The sequence below is a fragment of the Plasmodium coatneyi genome, chromosome 12, assembly GCF_001680005.1.
Source record: "Plasmodium coatneyi strain Hackeri chromosome 12, complete sequence".
In the NCBI taxonomy this organism is placed as follows: domain Eukaryota; phylum Apicomplexa; class Aconoidasida; order Haemosporida; family Plasmodiidae; genus Plasmodium; species Plasmodium coatneyi.
The window spans coordinates 3,118,594-3,133,914 of NC_033567.1; the positions used below are offsets into that span (position 1 = coordinate 3,118,594).

The following is a 15,321-nucleotide window of genomic DNA, read 5'->3' on the forward strand; positions in this document are numbered from 1 at the left end:
GAAAATGTTTTGTGTGGCAAGGGGGTTGGACAAATTGCTCAGTGTGCAAAGGCCGGATAGACGCTTCGTCCCTTCACCGAGCGTCCACGTGGAAAAACGGCGCCGACGGGCTCTCTTCAGCAGAGGAGCTGTGTAAAAAAGTGTTCACATCAGTGTTCATACGACTGCTACTACTGGTCTGCCTGTTCCTCTTCTTTCTACAAAATAAACTGGTCGCTTAATCTGCTTCACAGTTGGATGTCCAAACTGACCTACTACTACGACTTCTTCATTTGACTTCGTTTCCACATGCGAGTAACGTTTCACACATCGGACGAGTTACTCACTAGCTAGCTTCATACGCAAATGGTTGTGCAAAATGTACCTCTCTCTTCATCGCCAAGGGGTAGGGGAAAGGGTCAATGAACCAGTTACCTAGCACCACTGGAGGTGTGCAACATATGGATGTCCTGCCTCTCAGAACGGTGTTTTGCTTTACGGTGTGCGGATTTCCTAATCTTAAAGCTGTTCACTTCTCTCCTTGGTATGTTACCGCGTGATGTTGGCCACGGGAAGGGAAAAAAAAAAAAAAAAAAAGAAACACCACTAAGTAGGAGACACAGTGAAGGTTACTCCTTTGATAGAGGTATTTCCTGCAAGTTGCTCGTTAACTCATTTTGAATTCCTTCGTAGGGTGAAAACTAAAAGGGGAAATAGGCCCATGATACAAAAAAAAAAAAAAAAAAAAAAGCAAGAGAGGAACAGCTAAACATGCAATTGTTTAAAATAAATGAGATTGCCTACGCAAAGGATGAAAAAAATAAATAAGGTACGATGTGCCTCTAAAAAAAAAAAAAAAAGTCAAGGATCCTCTTTTATATCGTTCATATGCACATGTGCACATTTGCTCATCGGACAAAAAAACGTTGGGATTTATCTAAATATACAGCTAGAGGAAAGGGAAAATTTTCCCTCGCTTCCGGAAATAGTGAGCCACGCGGGAACATAACCTTATTATTATGTTGCTTTCCTTGCGCGACAATAGTTGGTTCGGTGTTTTTAATTTTTTTTCCCTACATGGGTGAGCATGTGGCATATGAGTCTCTCCCCGCTGGATCACATGGGTATGTGGATTTGCGTGCACTATTTATATTTGATGCAGCTAAAGGAGTGACCAACCCGGGGGCTTCGAACATGTTTAGAAAATACCACTTTAGAGGAAAATCACAATGACAAAAAAATATATATAATTGGACGGGAAGGAGTGAATTGCCCTGAACCGCTCTACCACTCTGTGGTCAGCCAACCCATGAGGAAGACAAATGCGAGTTGAACTTTGGGGAGCCCTTCTTCACAGTGCATAGCGTGGCACAAATGTTGGTAGATATATATAAAATGTGCACCCTCCTATTTGAATGGGTCTATCAGAGGAAGAGACACACACCAATGCGGGCAGACAAATGAGGAACGCAAATTTTCACGATACCTGAGGGGCGCACAAATAATGCGCTCCTGCGCTACAAGGAGAAGCACTATTTAGCTAATGCGAGTCATTTTCTCATATCTCTTAAAAGGAGAAAAAAGTAGACCCACCACTGATATGTGTATACAGCTTATGTAGAGTTGTATTCAAATGTGTAACCCCCCCATGCACTACCCGTTTGATATCTGCGAAGAGGCATATTTTAAAAAATGTGCACCGTTATGGTGTTCCTTTCATCCATATATATGTGTAAATGAAATAATTTCCGTTTCACTTTTCTTTAAAAAAAAAGCATTTCATTTTTGGTTGCGTACAGGAACATGTACTACATAAGTGGTAAGCTCCTCACCAAATGGTAAAAAATGAAAAAGGCGTAATCACACCCTGGGGGGAAGTGCTCCATCATGTGCCATCCCATAATAACAAAATTATTGACGACATAAAATAAAACTGTGGGAACCATAACATCCGTATGGACCTATTACATTGAAAGCGTTTTATCAGTCGGATGCATAGCGTATGTTTACCCGAATAAACTTTAAGCTATAATTCTTCGCAGGCCACCACCACAATCCACCCCCAAATGAGTGGAAACAGAATTTTCCTCAAAATGGAATTTTTTTTTTTTTTCTTGCGGTGTTGTCTATCGCCATTCTTACACTCCCAACGAATTTACATTAATTTAGAAGGCTTTCAAAATGGGCGCCAGAATTTTTCACAAAGTTGCTTTAAAACTGTTGCTATTTATTTTTCTGTTCTGCATGCGCGCGCTCCTTTTCGAAACCCAATCGAATTGTAGACATACAAAATTAGCAGCAATGATTAATACGTATTTGTTCACCACCCGGGGGAAGCAAAACATTTCCTGCGTTTTTTTTTTCATCTTTCAAAAAGAGGAAAAAAGAAGGTAATAGATGGGCTTGTTCAACTGTACATACAGTCTTTACATTTCCAAATCAGGGTTGGTAAAAAAAAAAATTTCAAAATGGGTTTTTCCCTACCTGCGCGTGTTTGTACCATTGGAAGGAGATGCACGTAAGAATGAGTACCTTTTATACGAGGAAGAAGTAAAAAAAAAGAAAGATATAATATATATGCCAACGAGCGAAATGTCCTTGCGGGGCTTTCCTTTTTTTTTGGATAATTATTTTGAATAAGAAAAAGGAGCAGCCGTGCACGTTTGTTTTTTAGGCAGAAATTTTTTTCCTCCAATGATTATCATCATCGTGATTGATTATTATATTAGCATCATTATTACCACTTATGCTTTTTCATTTGTTTTGCTCTTTGCGTCCGATAATATTTTATGTACCCACGTTCGCGTTTCTGTTCGCTCCTCGTCCTCCTTGAACTTGGACCCGATTCCCAATAGCGCAGCGAACGCCTCGCAGTAAAACAGTTTGGTCAAGTTTGCCTGCGCGGGAAGATCATCACTCAATTACATTTTGCATTTACGTTTGCGTTCCACATTTGCTTTTCATGTTTTTGCTTTCTTTTTAGTGCCCCTTTGGTTCGCCGAAAGTTCGTTATTCGTCTCGATTCGACGCATTTCGTCACCATTCTTTTTTTTCTTTCCGTTTTTTTTTTTTTTTTTTTCATCTCCGCGAGACCCCCGAATGATCAACCTAGCCCGGAGAATTTTGTTCAACTTACGTATTTTTTGGATTAGAAAATTCGCGAAAATATATCTCCAAACAGTTTGCAATTTTTTTTTTTTTTCTTTCCCCCCATCGCCCGATTGATTACTTGCGTATGTCAGTCCTTAGCAGGAAGAAACAGATTAAACGTTTTTATGATTATGCTTAGGGCGCATGCATGGGAAGATAAATAAATATATACCTGTGAATGTTAGTGCGTTTATGTACTTTGGGAGGAAGACGTGTGTGTCCCCCGCATCATTGTACTTCCATTGCGTGCGCGTTGCAATTTTTTCGTAGCGGCGACAAGCGCAGGCAAGTTCGAGGCGTCTCACCTTTTGAATTTGCTTAACCGTACCAACGGGTTAACCGTACGAAGGGCTGGTTAGCTTCCTTTCAGCGTCGATTCGTTCGAGGGGGGCCCCTTTTTCGATTTTGTGAAGGCCACACCGCATCCCGCACGGCAGATGTATGCACCTATGAGCGAGAACATATCTGGGTGTATACACATATGAACAGATACATATGCTTCATATATATGCATATTTTTGCCGAAGCGTAATTTTCCCTTTACGTACCATTGCGCATTAATAAGCCCGCTCACTGCTTGACCCGACTAACAGCACCAACACCATGGCGAATCTAAAGAATATGCTCATTCGCTCGTGCGTCGTAGCAGTTACCCTGCTGACGGAGGGGATGAAACATAAACTGGGGCTCTCACTAATCCTCTTTTTCAACGCCCCAGGAATAAGGGCAAACGATTGGTTCCATGACTGGAAGAATGACCTGTTGGGGGAAAAGGAGAAGAACTTCCTGAAAGGAATTGAAGAGAATTGGCCGCTAGGATGGGGGAAGGATTTGTTAAACGGCCTTGAAAACACCTTCCAAAATAGCTTCCATGACAGCTGGCTAGGAGGAATAAAAAATGACCACATGTTAATGGATTCGATCAACGTCATTCTCGAACATGCACCCATGAAGAATAGACAAATTATAAGTCAACACATTAACGAATTACTAAGTGGAAGGTATAATGAAATCAGCCCCAAAAATCTCCTACATAGAATTTCAAATATTATAAAAAATGGAAAATCCCAAACTTTATGTGATGAAAACAAGTCCTTTATCATCCTAGGAATACCTCACTTAATTTTTGGCTCCGATTTATTCAACGATTTAAAAATGGAAACTATAAATTTTTTAATAAAAAATATTACCAAAAATTTGAATGTTTGCCAATTACAAGTGCAAGGAGCTGACGTCTCTAATATAACTAATGGTTGCCAATCAGACATGGACAAGCAAATAATTTTTGATGATAAAAAACCAGATGGAGTGGTGGTACGTGCGAAAGGGCTGAACCTATCCCCCAGTAATCAATTCTTTAGCAGTCTTCTACAATGCTCTGTTGATAATTTAGGGTCAGGGGAAAAAACCATGATCTGTGTGCAGGAACAGCTAGCCAAACAGAACTTAAAACTTTCGGATACTTGTTCTACTTGCTTTAAAGAATCCGTTGATTGTGGAAAGTCCAACTGCTGGCTGCCTTGTCTATTTGGCAACCCATGCGCTGACAGGTGTTACCAGTGTGCCACCGACAGCTGCAACAAGGACCTCATTCGATGCAGTGGCTTGGATAACCTCCCTGGCGCATGCTCTTGAGGGAAGCTGAAATGTGGAAACACATAACGGAGCACAATTGGGGGGAATTTCAAGAGGTACAGATGTTTTTGGAAAGCCTCCCCCTTCATGGGTTTACCTACACATTTACGTTCAAACTGCCACCCTCAGTGGAGCCCACCTGGGGAAGACCAAACCTAGTGGATTTCCCTTCTAATTTAATAACGCACAGAGAGCCAGTCTAGTCAGACGAATATGTACGCACATTTGCGTGCGCCTCCCAAAGGAGCAGCGTCCATGATGGCCACGCCACCCATTGGGCAAATTCGTGAACGTACTCCATGAGCAAAAAGAAAAAATAGCAAGCGCTTTTCAGAGATCATTATAAGGTGAAACACGCACATATATTGTTGCTACGTTTCTGCCTCCATTTCGAAGTACCTGTATCTTATTGTTTTTTCGCCTTTTTTTTGGTTTTTTTTTTCTTTCCTTTTAAGATGCAGTATAGTGTCGTAATCATGCAAATTATTGATAGTTTTTTTTTTCCTTTTTCGTTTCCCCCGCCGTTATCATTTCTTTCGCCTCTCCTGTCTCTTTCCCTTTTTCCTCAGAAGAAGTAATTACTAATTTTTGAAAGTTTTTATTTTATTTTTTGTTGCGTAAATAACTGAACGATTTAAATTTTTTTTTTTTCTGCCATTTTTAGAAACGTGTCTGCTATGCTAACGTAAGGAGGAAGGGCAGCACATGCACTCAGTTTTGTCCAGCATGGCCAACGATGTGTTTCCGTCTCAACGCAACGTCGTACATTTCCTTCCCGCGTGGAATGAAACTGGGCCGCTTACAAACGGGGATGCAATTACATGATGGTCACCCTGCGGAGGAAACTAGTCCATTCCGCAAAGTTGCATTTTTGCAGCATCATAATTTTTTTCTTCTTTTTTTCAAAGTTTAAATTGTACGTTTTTTTAAATTTAAATTATGAATAATATATCACAAAAAAAAAAAAAAGGAAAAAAACATGGAATGTAGTATAAGGATTATCATGAAGGAGGTATGAATGAACAGGTGTGCACACAAATTGCAATGTAAGTTAGCACACCCAAATGTAACACACGGAATGGATACGTCTACGGTGCGACATATATCCACGCAAACACACGCGGGGGTGCCCTTTAATTTTCTCGTAGAATTTTGCTATGCTCGTTGTTGTGAGGAGCATATCCCACTTTTGCCACATCAGTTAAACTTAAAAAAAAAAATTCCTACAAAATGGACGTTCCTCGTGCTTGTCATGGTTGTTAAAGTAGACGTGGTATTCTTCTTACGGAGAAATAATTCGATTCACGAATTGGGGCTTCAAACTTGTTGTCATGGCGTCGTTTTCGTGACTCTTTCTCACGTTTTTCTTTCTTTCCTTTTCCAAATGCACTTCCTTTCCTTTACGTATATTATATGTACACACATATTGGCAATGACCCCCTTTCAACTTTCCCCTCCGTGGGCACATGCACGGAGGTCCAATTTAAAAACTTACTAGCACGAAATGGCCACGGGTTTAAAAAAAAAGGATAATTGCTTACACCATGAAATTAATTCCAATGGGGAAAAATATATATGTATACATATATATAATTATGTTAAAAGGGTAAGTCTGATGAATTGCCTCTTCGGAACAAGTTTTTGATATACGTGAACAGAGTCGTTAGCAACATTTTAATTGCCCCTGCGCCGCCTGCAAAGAAGGGAAGAACGGGATGATCGAATGAAAAAAAAAAGTGGAATTTTTACATGTGGAAAATGTGAGAGCGGACAAATAATGCTTCTCATTCGGGATGAGCACCAACTGGCGTGTCACTTCGGATGGAGCAGACAAACGAGCTATACGCCCCCTTTTTCCATACCTGGTATGTACGACACTATAAAAGAAATGAGGGCGAACACTTGCACAACGGATGTAATCAAGGCCTGTAAAAAATTGAGAAATTAATATTATATCAGTAAAAAGGTAGAGCTAAAAATGTATGTTACGGCGTGGGCACACTTGCTGACACAGACATGTTCACCCCTTCTTCACATGAAGGGGGATTAAAAAGGGTCTCCTTCAACGTACCAATAAATATAACGGCTTAATGACGGTGAAGTAAAGCGTGGAGAGGAGGGACAAAATATACGCCGCGGTGAATGGGAGTCTACAAAAGGGGGAGGAAAGTATGGCAGATGTGTGTGATGGGGTGAACATAGGAATGATATAAATGGGCATGCAAATCGATCTAATAGGCACTCTTATAACTTCGCGTGGGGATAATTCGCCCCTAATCAGCCCTACCGCTCCTTCTCCATCAAGTGGTAGTAGAGACTCGAAAAGCCCTTCAGGAAGGCCAGCGAGGTCACGAAGCAGATGGAGGCCAGGGTGAAGAAGAAGCCAAACTGCCTCGGTGTAATAACAATCATGGGCAAAGTAAAGAAGGACAATATCAGGAACATAATACTGACTCCAAAAAATAAACAGAAAAGAGGGAAATTTTTATACGACAGGGCACTGGTGAACGCGAAAAAAGAGTTGGCTTCATTGTCTCTAGTTTGGTTATTAAAGAGGGGAAAATTTGAAAACATGGTTCCCGTTTCTGCAGTCGTCGAATTGGACACTATGGATGGGGCATTATTTAGGTTGGTTTTTTCGAGCGTCTTTTTGATACCCTTCTGTATATTCTCTGCTCCTTTTTTGGATAAACTAATTGCCTTTTGTATGAGCCCCTTTTCTTCTTCATTTGTAGTATTATCAATGGACCCCCTCAAAAACTCTCGATTAATATTTTGGAATTCATTATTCTCGAAGAAGGACAAACCGTCGAAGTTGTTTTCGGCCCCCATTATGACGTTGCGCTGGTTCCTTTTATACGGTTGCGAAGGATGTATATACAATGACAGAGATGCTTGTATCACTTGTGCAGATGGGCACAGGACCACTCTCCTTCGTACAACTCACCAGTCGTAGCTGCTCGGAAAGGGTACCCTGGAGAAGAAAAATATTCCTCTGATGGCAAATGTACGCGCAAAAAGTTAGCGGATTAATAGGAGGTTTGACTTAAAAAATAAATCACTTCCCACGCGACGACGTGCTAAGTAGGGCACGTTTACATTTGTTCATATAAAAGTACGCGTAACTACTGTCACGTGTAACTGTGCAGAAAGGTACGAATTCGTTCGCCCCTTTCGGCAAAAAGGCATAAAGCGCGCGGAACGCAAAAACGGAGAATATAATACAATTAACTAAATTGTAAGAAGTAAAAAAAATAGTAACTAGGAGTGGCGGGATACAATTCTGTTGGGCCTCTATTATTATATATATATATATACATATATTTTTTTTTTTTACCTTGTATGACCACAAATGGCCTGCCAACAGCAACATAAACGGGTTAATTAAAATTAGGCGCTACTCAAATATGACAGGCGGGAAAAAACAATAATTTAGATAGACGTGCAACAGGGCGGACAATGCCGTTATCAAGGCAAAATTGGCACGCAGGAGGGAAGTAAAACAATAACATGCATATATGGGTTGTTACATAAGTATGCGCATATGTAAAGCTATGCATACAAAATATTATTTTGCGAATCGCACGCGTACAATTGCTCCCTTCGCAAAAAAGCGGCGTAAAGAAGATATAAATAAGTACATAATAATATATGCGTAAAGTATACGCGTGATGGGTACCGCTTTGCGGGAAAAGCACTGGTTCAAGAAAAATCGTCTGAAAGTTAACAGTGACAATGACTTAGTTTATATGTTTAACCGTGCGCTGGCGCGCTTCATTGAGTAATTTTTTTTTTTTTTCTCCTTCGTTGGGCCGTTTTGCAACATTACTGCCTCCGCGATGGTGCCGATAGAAGTAAAAATGCATATACATAGTATTGCATATTATAAGTGCGTCAAAACGGATATTTAAATATACATGCATATTTTCGCGAGAAAATACTTCGACATGGGAAGGGAGGAGAAATAACAAAGTCAAAAAAAAAAAAAAAAATAAATAACGCCCTGTTTCGCACTGCGCCTGGCAAGGTAATCCGGCAATACGCATAAAAAGGCCCGTAAGAAGAAAAATAAAAATGGCATATATATGCCATATGGGGGGATAAGCCCCTGCGGACAATTTTTCCGAACCGAAGCAGGAAAAAAAAAAAAAAAAAACATACATAGTTCATAATACATGCATACAGAGGATGCGTTTTTTTCGAATTAAAGACCCAGTTAAAGTAATAACGAGCAAACTTTTTTTTTTTTTTTTTTTCCATTTTATCATATACATATGCGTCCGGCACACCGCCTTTTTCTTTCCTTAAGAAACATTTTTGAGCGAAGAAAAATGCCGCCTTCCCTCAACGGGTTACCCCAATTTTAAAAAAAAAGAAACGAATGGCTTACAGTTTGGGAAAGGATAATAGTAGAAGAAGCGTTAATCCACATACCGCGTGGGTAGCAAATGCATGTACTTACATGCCTGTGCCTGTCCCTGTGCCATGACAAAACAAATTCGCAACGAAGGAACAAATTTTGAGGCATTTCATTGTTCCCCTTTTTACATGTTTCACACGTGAATGAACCATCGCACATTGCGCCATGTTGGATGTATATACGCCTTACACTTCGGAAAAAAACGGCACTGGGGGTAGGAGCATACCCAGACCGTTCCTCCAATTCGAATGAAAAAAATAAATAAAATAGACAAAGGGAAGAAGCACCATTGTTCACTGCATTTACGTAGGGAAGGGCACACCCCGGTGGAGAAGAGATCCTAGTGTAACCTTCCCCTGACTAATAAACGCTACAGAGGAAAAACAAATTCCAGTGACATAACATGTAACGTTACATAACCGATCTGGTAAAAATGAAAACACCTTTTCTTAACGTGACAATTTTCTGTCATTCCAATTTAGCGCCCCTTTCTTTGCTCAAATACAACGAAAGGTGTAGAGCTATAAGAGGAAGGGGGAGTACCCTTTTATTTATTTCCATTCGCCAAATGAGCCCTTTGAAAAACCTGAAAAAGGCATGCATATATATATGTATACACTACATAAGTGCACGTAAAAACCCGGGGGCCAAAAAAAAGGGGGAACCATTTCACCTTAGTAAAACCTGTGCATCCTCCAAACCAGAGGAACGTTAGGCATATATGCGCTTGCCACTGTGTGCGGTTCACGTGACTGCCTAAATTAATGTGAGCCTAAATGGTAGGAGGTGGTGGTAACATGGATGCTCAATCTATAAAAAGGGGGGAATGGACGGGTTACGCGAATATGCATAGACACACGCACGTGCGTATTCGATGAAGCGAGCACACCTCTTCGCTGGACCCCTCGCGGAAAAACCCCAACATTAGACAAAAGCGAATGCCCTGCACGAAGGGACATCCATTGGAGCACACGTAATGGGATGCAATCTGATCATATCGGTTTGTATCACGTCAAAAGTTTTTTTTTTTTTTTTTTTTTTCCTTTTCGTTCCACGTCTCCCGAATGGACTCCTCCACACAATTGTTCAGCAAAAGACAGCCTAACGGGAACAACAAAAAAGTGAAATTATCGTAAACAGGTGCCTTACAACACAAGTTTTTTTGATTTAATTTGATTTTTTTTTTTTTTTTTTGGTTCTTTTCGCGATATGCATGTTCTGCTGACGGCCCTAAATGGTAAACGTGAAAAGTGAAATTATGTGTAGTAACCGCGTGAGGGAAAAAAAAAAAAAAATAAATAAATAAATCGAAAAGCACGTATGAACGGATGCAGATAAATTAAAGTCAAATTGTGGCGGTGAAAAATGAACTGTTCTTCGTGCCCTCGGTTGGAGATTTATCCCTTTTCCTATCATTCCTCTTTCTGTGTCACCTGTGCTCTTTTTCCCTTGCCAAGCCTACGCGCATGCACATATATAGACACAAATGAAGCGAAACCTGCGGCAATTTGGGGACCCTTTTTCGCATCTCCCCGTTGCGCAGAACTTATATGTACATACATGAAAAGGAAAACCTTCCCGGGCACACAAAATAAACAACGAAGCAGGGGCACTACACATGGCTGCATACTCATTCGTATAACGTTACTCCGTTGCACAAATGGGAAAAGGGTAAAACAGCATAACTACTGTCCCATACGTTGCAGTATTTTTTTTTTTCCCCCACAAATTTGCATGAACATTTAAAACAAGATAAACGTCGCGCACATACACGACTGATATAAAATCGACATGGATATGATGACACACATTCAAATGGAGGAAAGGGGCCTAAAGGAAAAAAAAAAAAAATAAAAATAAAATAAAAAATATAATATAATATAATAAAACAATAACAACTGTTCCTTTAACATCGGATTATGTTTTTAAAAAAAAGGGACAGTTGGGGGGTTCCCCTCTTTTAAAGTGGCACATCAGTATACACGCGTTACGCAACTTATTCTTTTGCTGATTAAAGGGGAAGGGATCCGATACAATTCTGTGTTTGCTCGTATGTGGATAATTGCACACTTCCTACACAGTTAGGTACATATCGAGTTCCACATTTCTTCCGTCACAAAATAAGCATTTATGAGGGAACCTCCAAAATATCTCCCATTCAGAAACTGAAATGCCTTTAAGGATTCCTCCTGCTTTGTATACTTTATGTAAATCTTCCCGTCGATGTTTTTTGTGTCTAGCCATATCTTGGTGATGCTTCCGTACTTGCTGCACTCCTCCTTAACGTCCTCAATTATGTCCGTGAAAAAATCTGGGTCCGAACCGATGTTTTCGTCATTGGGCGAGAACATGTTGCAGAGAACCAGATTCGGCGTGATGTTGTTGAGGGCGTTGGGCTGAGCAGTGGCAATCGGTGTGGCCTGCATGATTGCGTTGGCACCGGTGGCGAATTGACTCGAAATCTGCAATGCGGGTAGGGGAAAGGGGGGAAAATGTGTCAAAGGAGGTGCAAAAAAGGGTACAAAAGGAATATGATGAACGTGCGAACAGCGCAGAGGCGTTGGAGATATCTGCTTTATCCGTTGACTCCCCTGGCGTATTTTTTTATTACCCCCGAGTCAAGGATGATGTCCCGCTGCAACTTCTGCATGAGGGCAATTTTACTTCCGGCCCCGGCAATGAGTCCACCTCCGTCATCATCATCGTTGTCAATTTTCTCATTGTCTGGCTCTTCGACCTTTTCTTCCTCTTTGGCCTTCTTCGCCATGAGCTTTGCAAGCAGCTTTTCCTTTGCCTCCTTTTCTGACGCGAGGATATATTTCGAATCTTGGGCAAAGCTAACCTTCAATTCTCGACCTGCTATTTCCATCCCATTCAGAACCCCCATAGCTTCAATCGCCTCGGATGCTCTAAAGAACTGAATGAACCCAAATCCTTTACACTTCCCTGTGTAAGGATCTCGATGAATTTCCACTTCTAGGATTTCTCCAAAAGGATTAAACAGCTGTTTTAACTCCTGCTCCGAGATGTTCCCTAATGGACCTACCAATCCACCAATATATAATTTTATAGGAATATCATTTGGGTCTATAGGTTGATGTTTTGCAGCTTTCGCGGCTCTATTTTTTTCCGCTTGGGAAGATTGTATTTTTATTGGCCTATTTTTGAACATATATCCATTAGCAGATAAAGCTTTTACCACTGCTTCTTGGGTGTAGAATTCTACATAAGCTACTCCTTTAGATCTTCCGGACCTCTGATCTTTTATACACTGAATATCTCTTACCTTTCCAGCAACCTCTGAGAAAAATTCATATATGTCTCTTTCATCTGCCTTTAAGTCTAAATTCAGTACCAGTACAGTTAGGTCGTCTCTCTTAGCTTCTTCCTGTTCCTTTTGTAGTCTTTTTTCTTCTCTTCTCTTTTCTCTCCTGATTCGAGCTTCTTCTATTTCCTTCCTCAGTCTTTCCCTCTCTCGTTCTCTCTCTCGTTCACGCTCCTTCCACATTCGTTCCCTTGCTCTCTCTCTCTCTCTATCACGTTCCCTCTCCCTATCTCGATGTCTTTCCCTCCTCTCCAGTTCGTGCCTCTCTCGTTTCCTCCTTTTGGCGCTTCTCGACCTGCGGTCGCGCTCCTCCCCATCACTGGAATCTGAGTTGCTTATACTAGGACTGGCTTTTCTCCTTTTCCGTTTCGTTCGAGGGTCTTCTTCCCCACTAGAGGAGCTTCCACTTGGGGAGGTATCTCGTTCCGCTCTTTTTCGCTCACTCTCTTTGTCGTTCTTGTTTTTTCTTTTTCTCTTTTTTGCGTCCTCACCTCCGGAGCGCTCCCCATCGGATTGATCGCCACTCTCACCAGCCTCGTCACCCTCATCATTGCTGTCATCTCGATAGGAACTTTTCCTTTTACTGGCAGAAACGCGTTCACTACTGTGGCTCCTCCTTCTATGTCTCCTCCTTTCTTTCTCACGATCCGAATCTGTAGACAAATTGGACTCCTCCTCTGACTCTGATTTGGCCTTTCTTTTGCGTCCTCCGTTCTCACTTCGCTTGGCGGCACTTTTCACTTTGCCCCTCCGTTTCCTCTTTTCGGCGTCACTTTCACTCTCACTCTCATCGTTGCTGTTTGTTCCGTCACTGTTCGCTTCACCACTGTTTGCCGCCTCACTGTTAGTGTTTTCCCCATTCGTCTCCTCTCCCTCAGTTTCTGCTTCGTTCTCTGAGTCACTTTGCTGACCCCTTTTCTTCTGGTCCTTCCCGTGACCTTTTCTCCTTCTTTCTCTCTCCATAGCACTCTTTTTTTTACTTCTCTCTTTTTCTTCCAAGTCACCGTCGTCATCACTTTTGCCGGACTCCGACTCAGACACTTCCCTGTGCCCCTTGACAGGGCTATCCCTACTACCTTTATGTCTCTTCCTTCTTCCTTTCTGTTCACTACTCGATTCCTCCTCCGATGAATACGTTTTTCGTTTTTCCACACTGCTCTCACTAGATGCGTCTCTCACTCTGTTTTTTTTCTTTCTATCGTTACCGCTGGTTCGGTCTCCTTCCCTGGAGCAATTCCTTTTTGTCTTACCCTTGTTGCGCCTGTCGGCACTGGCACCTTCACTTGTAACATCGCTCTCATCTGTCATGTCTTCCCCACTACTTCCACTATTGCTCTTCCTTTTCTTTTCCCTAGACTTATGTTTTCCACCCTGGTGTTCACTTTTCCCTCCTTTACCGCTTCTTCTTTCCCCATTTAACTCCTTCCTGTGGGAATTTTTTTTCAAAGGTAATTCATCATTTCGCGTGTTATGTTTGTCATTATTTTCGTCCTCCTCCTCATTTCCATCACCATTGACATATTTTTCCTTTTGGTCCTTCCTGACCGTTTCGTTGTCACTGTGTTTGTCCGACTTTCCATTCGCTGCCTTTTTCTTTAATTCTTTTTTTTTCCTCCCCTTATTTTGTACAACTCCATTTTGCTCCTCCTCTTTGTTCTTCTTACTTTTATTTTCCAGAAGCTTCTCTACCTCATCAAAGTAGGAGTTATCTTCCATTTTTCTGGCATTCCTTTGAAGTTACCACGGATCCATATATATATGACTCTCGCGGTGGGGCATGAAACTCTGTTCCCCCTCTTCTTTTTAACAATCACAAAGCTCAGTCACAAGACGTCACTTCTCGTTAACGCTGCTATGCTATATTCTTTTCTACCTTCAGCAAATCTGCCTTCTTTTTTTCCCTCTCGTGGGTATAAACAACGTAAAAGGAAAAAGAGTCCCCCCCGCTAATGGGCATATATCAGTTCCTCTCCCAATGTGGGCAGGAGACGGGGGGAAGAGCTTCCTTCGTCAGGACTTCCTACCTATGTAATTGTTGATGTAGGAAGTGGTACAAATGTTGAAGGTGATGCTATGCTATATGCTATGCCTACTTCGTTTTTTTTTTTTTTTTTTTTTTTTTTTTTTCTACTTCCTCAGTTTTAATGGTACGAAGATGAGCATACATATATACATACGTACATGTTTGTTTGCCCTCTGCGCGCGCGTTTGGCTTCTTAAATGCTCGCGCGGTCCGTGAGAATTTCTCGGCTCCCGGAAGGTACTTTTCCGATGCTACGCTGAGAATGGCGTTCTCCCACATATGTTGCGGTTAAAGCGATCCGTTAAAAGCGTCAGGATTTTTTTCCCTTTTTCAATTTTTTTTTTTTTGAGTGGGTATAATCCTCCCAATGTGGGCAAAAAAAAAAATTCCTATCGCTGATTATTTATTTATTATTTTTTTTTTTTTCTATTGAACGGAGTCGTGGTTTCGTCACAAATTCATTGGGGCGCTTTTACGCATCAGTGGGGAGTAGGCTTGGCGGAAGAAACACTCCTTTTTTTCATATACTATTGTAAAGGCATACATATAGCTGTTTATATACTCGCAGTATAATTACTTTTTTATTTATTTATTTTTTTTTTCCATGCTCTTTTGCCACAAACATCTTAAGCGCAAAAATGAGAACTGCCATTTAGGGGGGCTGCACTTACCTCTGAGATATGCTGCCTTTTTCCAAGAGTGACATTCCCCCGGAAGAGTTCATTTAACGCTCCTTTCTTGTGGTTTTCTTTTTCATTTTTTTTTCGTATTCCCCCGCTGGACATTCTC

The 15,321-nt window shown here is 41.2% G+C and overlaps 3 protein-coding genes across 3 annotated transcripts; 1 reads left to right on the top strand and 2 right to left on the bottom strand.

Moving 5' to 3' along the window:
• Nucleotides 1-3,732: 3,732 nt before the first annotated feature.
• Nucleotides 3,733-4,764, top strand: PCOAH_00043670 (Uncharacterized protein; the record flags this gene model as incomplete). The annotated part of the gene is made up of 1 exon (XM_020061151.1): nucleotides 3,733-4,764. One exon carries the CDS (start codon nucleotides 3,733-3,735, stop codon nucleotides 4,762-4,764), a length of 1,032 nt encoding a protein of 343 aa, XP_019916968.1.
• Nucleotides 4,765-6,362: 1,598 nt separating this feature from the next.
• On the bottom strand, nucleotides 6,363-7,596 carry PCOAH_00043680 (SFT2-like protein; the record flags this gene model as incomplete). The annotated part of the gene is made up of 4 exons (XM_020061152.1): nucleotides 6,363-6,457; nucleotides 6,627-6,690; nucleotides 6,836-6,914; nucleotides 7,052-7,596. The coding sequence occupies 4 exons, from the start codon at nucleotides 7,594-7,596 to the stop codon at nucleotides 6,363-6,365; spliced, it is 783 nt and encodes a 260-aa protein (XP_019916470.1).
• A 3,669-nt stretch (nucleotides 7,597-11,265) lies between these two features.
• PCOAH_00043690 (Splicing factor) lies at nucleotides 11,266-14,225 on the bottom strand (the record flags this gene model as incomplete). Its single annotated transcript, XM_020061153.1, has 2 exons — nucleotides 11,266-11,646; nucleotides 11,796-14,225. 2 exons carry the CDS (start codon nucleotides 14,223-14,225, stop codon nucleotides 11,266-11,268), a joined length of 2,811 nt encoding a protein of 936 aa, XP_019917058.1.
• Nucleotides 14,226-15,321: the final 1,096 nt, after the last annotated feature.